Source organism: Pempheris klunzingeri, chromosome 15 (assembly GCF_042242105.1).
Source record: "Pempheris klunzingeri isolate RE-2024b chromosome 15, fPemKlu1.hap1, whole genome shotgun sequence".
NCBI classification, from domain to species: domain Eukaryota; kingdom Metazoa; phylum Chordata; class Actinopteri; order Acropomatiformes; family Pempheridae; genus Pempheris; species Pempheris klunzingeri.
In genome coordinates this window covers 4,320,090-4,329,800 of record NC_092026.1, presented here as the reverse complement: position 1 = coordinate 4,329,800, position 9,711 = coordinate 4,320,090, and the positions used below count along the sequence as shown (strand labels likewise).

The 9,711-nt window shown below is 45.2% G+C and overlaps 1 protein-coding gene across 1 annotated transcript; it reads right to left on the bottom strand.

Annotated features, from left to right (window-relative positions):
* Nucleotides 1-3,204: 3,204 nt before the first annotated feature.
* b3gnt5b (UDP-GlcNAc:betaGal beta-1,3-N-acetylglucosaminyltransferase 5b) lies at nt 3,205-7,767 on the bottom strand. Its single transcript, XM_070845373.1, has 2 exons — nt 7,696-7,767; nt 3,205-5,510 (listed from the first exon to the last, which is right to left on the bottom strand). The coding sequence occupies exon 2, from the start codon at nt 5,195-5,197 to the stop codon at nt 4,034-4,036; it is 1,164 nt and encodes a 387-aa protein (XP_070701474.1). The 5' UTR covers nt 5,198-5,510; nt 7,696-7,767; the 3' UTR covers nt 3,205-4,033.
* Nucleotides 7,768-9,711: the final 1,944 nt, after the last annotated feature.

Below are 9,711 nucleotides of genomic sequence, written 5' to 3'. Positions count from 1 at the left end.
CCAATCAGCATTCATGTTGTGTGTGTGTGTGTGTGTGTGTGTGTGTGTGTGTGTGTGTGTGTGTGTGACCATCGGTGTTATATAATGTGACTTAATACTAAACACAACATGAACAAAGTGTGAGTGTTACACTCTTAAATCCTACTGCATGCAGCACACTGCACGCCTCACAACAGTACTGAAAACTTGGTGCCTACATTACCCACAATACAACTCAGAGATTCAGGTGTGCTATGCAGGTAGCGTCTCGCGTCGCCTCGGGCCGCTATCCTCAAGCAGCTCCTGTATTTTTCCAGCTCCACACCCTGGGATGTTTCTGAGTTTTAAAACTTTTAAGTCTTCGGCCGCAACCGACGCTGACTCAAGTGACATCACACGAGGCAACCTATCAGATCCAGGACATGCAAAACCGAGAGCGCCCTCTTCTAATCCCAGTGCGTTGAAGAGAAGTTTTCTGCCCCTGGATTGGACGCCTTGATCAGCTGCTGAATAGTTTATTTGCCTCCATGTCGAGTCACTTTTATTTCTAAAATCTGACAACAAAAGTTATGTCATGACACTTTTCTCTGTAACGTACAGAGACACAACATTCCCCCATGAGCAAGCACTTGATGGCGACAGGCAAGGATATAAACTGGACCTCGAGCTGAACCTGACTGTAGGTGGGCGGCCTTCTGCCTTGACCAGCAGGGCTGAGAAAGAGAGAGTGACCGAAGGCTAAGTTAGCTTAGCTTAGCTTAGCATTAAGACTTGACAGGGAGATACAGGCTCTGTCCACAAGGCAAGAGAGCGAATGGGTGTTTCCCAACTTTTTGAACTATTCCTTTAAGTCACTGAACTTGCCCTGTCTTCAGATGAAGTGTGTCTCTCCAGATAAATGGTGAAAACACCTTTTCTACTCTGCTGTTCGAAACCGTGAAACTTTCCAGCACGTGTACACGGTGAAACAACCTGTTGCATCTTTACACAAGTTTATTGTGTCTGACCAGAAAACAGGCCTCAGATTTCCCCCCTCATGTGTAAATCCTCTGCGATGCTGTCGCAGACGGGGAAAATATATATTCCTCAATAAGCCACGGTTACAGCTCATCCATGGGGCTTAACACGTCGACTTTGTCAGCACAATTACTGAGCAACGTCACCTCTGGGGAAGTGAGTAAAGATGAGCTTCATTGTCATCATGACTAAATCAGCGGCCCGACTCCTGGTGGGCCGATTCTCGGTAATGATCATTTGAGTAAAACTAAAAATAACACACACCAGTTTCTGTCTCAGAGGGAAATTAGAGCAAACAGCCACATAACCACACGTCCTCATTTGAATTTGAGTGTAATTGCACATTGATGTCATTAATACCAACCCAAACACAGTTGGTTCCAACAGCTGTAGGCAGCTGGCCGTGGTTTTGGGACCGTCTTTGTGCGAATTATTCTCCTTTTACGCGTTGCCGTGGAAACAGAGCAGCTGTTTGGAGAACAGCTAATCCAGGCGACATCACATTTCAGGTGCCATAAATAAACATATAGATAATTCACAGTGAGCCGAGGTGAAGTGGGGACGGGGCGACATTTTCACGACCTTAAACTGTCGCGCACACTCAGAAGTTCGTTTAGAAACAAAACATTTGGTGAATATTCAGTCTTGTCAGAGGGGAAAACAGATAAATTGTAAAATAGTGAAGTTTCCAGACACAGAACTGTTTTGTTTGCCTGTAAAGGTTTATGACATTCATCTGATGTCTGTTGATCCCCAACACAGGACGGGCCTCTGTTGTTACTGTTAGCTGTGTGCCACATGCCTCCGTGGATCAGACACTCTGAGGACGATGCCGGGGGGTATTTCTGGCTCTACGTATCACATGTCAGATGCAAAAACGGCTAAATCAAAAGCACAGCGAGCAGTTATGCCAGCACACAAGCTCAGACACAGCCCATTCCTTCACTCGAAAAAATGTGGTTGGGTCATAATTTGTGGAGTGCTTTCAGGCAAGCCGTTTGCACTCCCACTGTAACGAGGCTTGTGGAGCACCTATACCTGCTCTGCCGCTCTGCAGACTGTTGCTACAGAGAGGAGGGGCAAACACCTGGTGGGGGGGTGGGGGGTAAGGCTTCAGGCTGTGGTCTTACCCCCGTGTATTGTGAAACCATGTGAATGCAGTGAATCCACACTGCACAAGTCAGACTGTAAAAAGTCTGTGTGCAGAAATCAGTTCTCTGACTGGAGACTCAGGCTGGTTTGTATTCATGTTACGCCTCATTTAACCTGAATAAGAACCATTAATGACAATTTATGTTCATCCAGACCTTTTGGTAATTAAATGCTAATTTAATAAGCACTTTTTATGATACTCCTTATGATATTATCTGTCTCTGTGTGTCCGTATTAAAAGACATCACTTGAAAACTAATGATATTACAGGAATAATTTATCATTTTGGAAACAAGTCAGGATATGAGTCTAAAAACCCACCACGTCGTTTTTACACTGTTTTTGTGCAATTTTTTTAAATGAGAAATGACATTTTAGTCAGCGAACTGTCGAGGTGCCTGGTAGGCAGATGTTTTTTACCTTTGGAGGTTAGCGGTTTGCAGTCTATGTGCTAAGCTAACCTAAGCTAAGCTAAGCTAAGTGGCTGGTAACAATATGTTACATAAACAATATGTAATATGTTAATTGGTGAGTTTTAGAGGTGCTGGTAGACAGATTTTGTCACCTTGTTTGGACAGAGCCATGCTAGCTGTTTCCCCCGTTTACAGTGTTTAAGCTAAGCTAAGCTAAGCTAATCATCTCCTGGCTATTGCTTCATATTTATTGTACAGATACGAGAGTGGTATCGATCTTCTCATCTAACTCTCAGCAAGACAGAAGGAATATTCCCAAAAAACTATTACTTAAACAAAAAGTTTAACAGAATTTTTATTGTCATCAGCGTCACATGACACACATGAGCACTTTCACTGGGGTAGACCTTGATGACCAGAGTAATGAAATTGTTCTTCTGAGATGCTCTGAGATGTGTCCAGCGGAAAGACTGAGGTTCAAGCTTCCCAGTGTTTGCTAATTGTTCCATTGTTCAACCTTTCCATTGTTTCCTAATAGACGTTTCCTGATGTTTTCTGGCCAACAAACTGACATTATTGATAACAGTAACACTTTGGCTTTACCTTTGGAGATTTTATTTCATTAAAAAACATTTTCCACAAATTTGATTACAAAAAAAGTATCTTATAACAACACAATTGTCAATTTAGAACCCACACGTTGTTGCTCATCATTAATTCATCGTTATTCTCAGCACAGGAACTGTTTGTAAAGTCTTTTTCGGTTACACATCTATTCTACTTCACTGTGAGGAATTTTGCACTTCATGACATGGAGACATTTTTAGATCTGACAGGTCACTGACCCACAGCACATTATTTTTTTTTACACTGACTCACACGCCAGGAACACACCCAATGTGTAACTCATCATTGTAGAATCCATTTTAGACCTCCTATACCGTCGGTCCATCAGGAGTTTAAAAAAGAGGCGGCCTTGTGTTAAGAAAATGTTTCTTATGGTGTTTTTTTTTTTTAGTTTGGACCCAAACCCTTGTGTGTATCACAGCAGTGGAAGGGTGCAAAACCCAAGAACGGGAGGAAGCACACTAATACTCAACTAGCTGGGATGGGAAATACATTAGTTCATCAATTAAAACTCCATTTGAGGGTTTGAGTTGGCGCATCAGCATCTTTTTCAGGACCTGTATTTTTATATTCTGCCGTCAATCCGAGTGCAGTCACACTATTAAACCACCAGACTTTTTTTTCGAGGTCATTGACACATGGGTGATCTCACACTAACGGTGACGAACATGAATCGTCTGGTCTCCTCACCTCTTGAAACACAGACGCTCCAGTGTTTTGACATGGGTGTCCGACTGAAAGGACTGAGGTAATATTCGCAGCGATGATCCTCCTTCCGTTATGAGCTATGATTCACTCCCTCTCGCTCTGTCATGCACTGACTCACACACAAACCTGAAGTAATACTACAAAAAGGCTGCTTTGCATGGGTAGGTGTTAAAATAGTAGGGCTTACAAAGGAGAGACATTTTCACTGCTGTGCAGTACAGCCTCCCCATAAGTCCAGAGGTCCTCTGTTTCACCTGCGGGTGGGTTGCTGCCTTCCACAGGTCGTAGATATCCTCCACGTGACCATGTGAGGTCATCATCTGGTCATAGATACACAGGTGGTAGGGTGCTTTACCCTCACCTGAGAAATAGACGTGCTCCTGCGGTGACACGCCAATGGCATTGGCGCAGATGCCCATGAACACATCGTCTATGTAAAGAGAGGCGTTCAGGGTCAGCGTGGCTTGGTAGATTTTGTCCGCCACGTCCCCAGAAACGACGTACCCGGCCCCAGCAGTGTAGTCGGGGTACGACAACCACTGGTACATCTCAAAGGGGACGTAGTACTTGCTGTCTTTGCTGCGGATTGGCGGCGCCCCTCTGTGCACTCGACCAATCCAAAAGTCTGTGACGCCTCTGCTGCTCATGTCCTGCAGGTAGCTCACCAGGTTGGGCATGTGGACAAAGATGTCGTCGTCGGCGGTCATTAGGAAGCGGGCGTGTGCACAGCGGCTGTGCATCCAGTGGAACTGCAGGATCAGCTTCAGGGTCAGGTTGTGGAAGGAGTCTAAAAAGTCCTGCTGGATCAAATCACCATGGAGACGGTCCTCGCGGACGAGCTGCTCCTGAAACCCAACCCCATTCCTCTTGCTCCACAAGGGCTCCTCCTTCTTGGTCTGAGGCGCTCCTAGGGCGAACACCACCTTGACTGTCACTCCCAGGGCACTTTGGATGTAGGTCTCATTACCCCAGGTGGATCTGATGGCATTTCGCCTCTCAGTGTTCTCTGGGGATGTTTTGACGAAGAGGAGCAGGAGGACGTCCTTGCCGGCGCACTTGTCCGGGTGGTCCAGCAGGTAGCGGAAGTTGCTGAAGCTTCTGGCCTGCTCACGTGGGATGGTGAGGCTCTTGTTGATGTAGGTGAAGCGGTTAACCAGGTAGCGGTAGGAGTAGGACTTGAAGTGGCTGACGACGCTGTTGTCCAGCTGCTCCCAGCAAACCATCACCACTGACAGCACCAGGCACGTGGTCATCAGCTGCACACACTGGCATTTTCGTATCCGGCGGAAATTCACAAACATCCTGGAATCTTGTCACCCAGTGGCGGTGGTCCCTGTCTGGTCGGTGATGGTGGCGTAGCAGCTAGTGTGCGCGTAGGAGGAGGCCAGATGGTCGAGGTTGTGGAGGTCGAGAGCGTTGTTCCAGTGCCTCAGAGCAGCACTTGGTGGGTCTTCCATCCTAGGCCGTCCACATTCAGCAGGAGGCATAGGCGGCGGTGGGAGTCACTGGGTCTGCAGGGACGCATCCTCCATCGCAGCACAGTCTCTCACACGCTCGCAGGCGCCCGGCAGCCGCAGACTCATCTTTCACCCATGAAGCTGTCGTCCTTCAGCGCTGAGAAGAGAGTACATTCACTGTGGTTATCACGTCTGACAAGCACTTTGTACAAATGTGCTTTCAAAAGGAGGAAGTGTAAGAAAAAATTACCACCATTTCTCAACGTCTGCAGCCAAGATCTTCTCCATTTCATGGGAGAGTGTGACAGATGCTGTTGAGGTTCTCATGTCATGTTTTGCAAGCGTGCGTTTTGTCATGATGTGCTGCATTTTGTATTTGGATTTTGTGCCATCAACTTAAGCTCAAGATGTTAATAGAAATATTTTGATTCGATTAAATAAGTTTTAAAAGGTGAAAAAAGGGACATGTCAGGATAGAAAGACAAAGCGTGTGCTCAGATGATTCACACTGTTTTAGAACAGCAGCATCAGTGAGTTGGGACGGACGGACGACTGAATGCAAAAGCCAACGCAGCAAATGTTGCATTGCAAGCCGCTTCATAATGGAGGGGTTTAAGGTGCAGACCCACTGAAATCGCTGAGAGTCATGGAAAGCGTTCGGACACAATGGACAGCGTCAGAATAGCTCGGCAGCACAATGCGGGACTAGAATAGCCTGCTTCCGGCCGGGCCTGGGCTGAAAACCAAGGGGGGATCATGATGGGCCCGGGGCCTGGGACTCCGCACCCCGAGAGCTTTTTAAACATCACTGGATGGCCTGCGCCTAATGGGGTCACTGGCTCAGAATGGCTCTCTTTCCTCTCTGCCTGATAATGAGAAACTCAGCCTCACCTCTGCTTCATCATCAGCCTCCCAGTTTTGCACGGAAACTCTCGCTGGTAGATGGTTCACTTTTCCAGGGTGGGGCCAGATACCTGACTTTACAGCCCACCACTCATAAAGCATGTGTCCCAGACAGATTCTCACCCCCATCAGCAACTTGACAGGGATGTTTTACTGGGGAATATGGAGATAAATAGTGTAGCTGCTGGACTTTGACCTACACATGTAACATATGTATGAGGGAGGATTTATAGGTGCAAGATAACTGGTCGTGTTTTATCCTTCAAGGAAAAAACTCCTTTTCTCCTTTGCTCTTGTGTTATTGAACCGTGCAGATAGTTTTTGTGCCTCTGAGGTTTCTGCCTTAACTTTAACACTAAAATATTAAATACTGATTATTATACTTTTTCTGGAAACTTTTCCTGTTACTCTAGATAATCCACAGAGCAAACCATTTGATAGGGAACTATTTCTTTGGTAGAACATAGTGGCATTGAAAGTTATAATAAAGGAGGCATTGCTTCTGTAAAAACAAGTCACTTGATTTTTTTTTTTTCTACAGGCAAGTTTGAATGCTTTAAAAATCACAAGTGCCGTTCACCTCTGCTGTATTAGGGCGGCGGCAGAAATCAAACTAAAACTATGTGCTCGGCCAGAAACCACCTTAAGTACATGAGAATTTGACTTTTTTTTGTTTATTATTTGGGTGAATTGGCCCTTTAAGGTCCAGCTCTCCAGCTCTCCAGCCCAACAACATGGCTTGTTTTTCTCCTGCTGCCTTTGTGATCATACAGTACACAGACACACGGACCAGATTAGAGTGCAGTAGATGTTACATGTGATGTTCATAAGAATTGTGGGGGAACAAATACGGACTTTCTGTAAAAAAAAAAAAAAGGCAAAATACGTGGGGCCGAATGTACGAGAGCCTAATAAACACATAGTGAAGTGAGTTGTGTGGTGAAGATGGCTAATGTGACAGGTGCACGGTGTCATGTGCCAACAATGTGACTGTGCTTCATTAACACAGACATTCTGCAGCAAAGGGTATTGGGGTGTACAGCATTAAAAAATTGTCTTAGTTTTAATATTTCTGTGTAGTTTTCCTGAAATGATGATTGTTTCAGCCCGTGTGGCTCCTTTGGATGAATGCTGTTAAGAATGTTGACTAAAGGTGCGGCCACTGTCTCATCCTTTAAACAAGTTGTGCGGCTGTCACTCAGTCCCAGTACGACGCTGCACTAACGCCGAGAGCAAGCACAAATACAAGTGTTGATCCTCGCTGCTGTGTCTCACTCAGCTGCGTCTAAAACAAGCACTGTGAAAGTGAACCTCCCCACTAGCATATTTCCAAAGTCACCATTTGTATAAATAGATTTGAAACACACACACACACACACACACACACAGGGAGGGAAGGGAAAGCACACCATCACTCGACTGATCATTCCAACACTCACCGGCAAAAAGAAAATATCTGTGTGTGTGAATCCAAAAACTGAGGCAGCAACAGTCCTCTCTCCCCACTGAGCCTCCCTCTCGCTCTCAGCTCCTCTCCTCTGCTTGAAGTTTACTTTTCCCTCTGGTGACAGGAGGTGAAGCACTTGTCAGAAGCAGGAATCAGTCCCTCCGTGTGAGAATATCTGGGAGTGAGTGTGTTTTCTCTGATCCTTCCTCTGCCCTCTGATGAGTGTATAGACTGTAAGTTGCTTGGTTCTCCCCTCCCTCTCTCCCTCCCTCTCCCTCTCTCTCTCTCTCTCTCTCTCTCTCTCTCTCTCAGCGTGGGGGTGGCCTGCAGTGTGTGTAGGTGGTAGTAGAGAGAGGGGGAAGGAGAGGATGAGAGGGACGCCTGCCCTCTGTGCCTCATCTTTGACTTGATTTCATGTTGTTAGCCGAATATTCTCCTGAAATTCATCCTGCGTCCTTCGTAGTTCAGATAACCAAGAGAGCATGAATATTTTAACCAGACATCAAAGAAACACTACAAACACATAACAAGTGTTGAGTGAAGCCCATGACAGATGACGACAGATGAATATCAGACTCAGTCTCTGTGTAATAAGACATATTTTCTAAAGTATCCATAAAACTATGTATATGATAACGTATGCAAACCAGACTGCAGCTGTGGTTTCTTTTCTGATTCATGTGAATGGCTTTTTTGTAAACAGGTTTTGGTTTTATATAGAGATTTCACTATCTTTGCAACAGTAGATAAAATTCAAAGCAATATTCAAAGCAAAGTCTGTTTCTCTGTTCTGAATTTCCTGCTTGGTAACAGATCCCGTCCTGAGGCTGTCATAAAATGGAAATAAACTACACTCTCTACAGTGACCATCAGATTATAAAGTCAAAGCTCATCTCTTCCCTGTTGTGTGATGCGTTCGTGTTGCTCTCTCTCTCCTCTCAGGCCGCATGCGTACCGGCATCGAGGGTCTGCAGACACAAGGGCGACCTGCATTTCGGGTGCTGACTGAGCAGCAAGAGGTGTTTATACGCTGTGTTCAGAGTGAATCACTGGGAAACATCATCTAAAGAAAGCTAAAAACTCATTCACTCAGCGCCCTCATCAGGTCAAAATCTTCATTTATCCAATACTTTTGTTTTACCACTAAATACGAACAAAACTAATGACATTATATCACCCCTAATACGGACATTTTCCCTCCAAAATGATGCCCCCCCCCCTACGTAGAGAAAGTGAAGGAGCACAAGACAGAAAATACTGTACATGACATTCAGACTTTAGTTTGAGTAAAACATAAAAAACCTGTTTTAGTACAACTAAAGACAAACATTATACTGGCAGATTATTAAAATGAGCTTGTATTCTCTCTAAACTCTTCAGGTCTTGCATTGCAGTGCGACCACTACACATCAGCTGAGGTGACTGCTTTACATTACATTAGTAGTTGGTCCCATTTAGTGCAGACTGAGACAAACAAGCTGCCTCCAAACAGTCAAACCTCATACGCAGCCCAGAATTTCACCTGAGACTTTGGCGACTGACTGGTACAGTAGATGAACATCTAAAAATATTCTGAGCGACCTGATTAGAGGAAATGCCTGTCAGGATGTCACAGAAGACTACAGCACAAGATAGCCAGGATATGCTGAGCACGTGACTGGTGCATCATGGGATTTTCAAGGAAAGTGTAAAAAAAGGGGAATGTAAAGACTTTAGATATACGACTTTACACACACGCTTCTTTGTTACATAACTCGCTTTTTTTTTTGTTTGCTTAACCTTAGAGGTCACTTCCTGGTGTTCAGTAGAGACAGGAGACAAATCCACAGTCCCCTAAAGTGCAGCAGAGCCTAATGAGTCCAATCAAACGGTCCATATCTAAAGTTTCAGACTTCTTCATGTGAAATTCCCTCGTTGTTTTACCTCAGATTGTTTTGTGTTGCTGAGGCGTAACAGAAGGACACCAAAGACTAACTTTGGAGGATACCTACCTCTTCTGGGTCTTAAA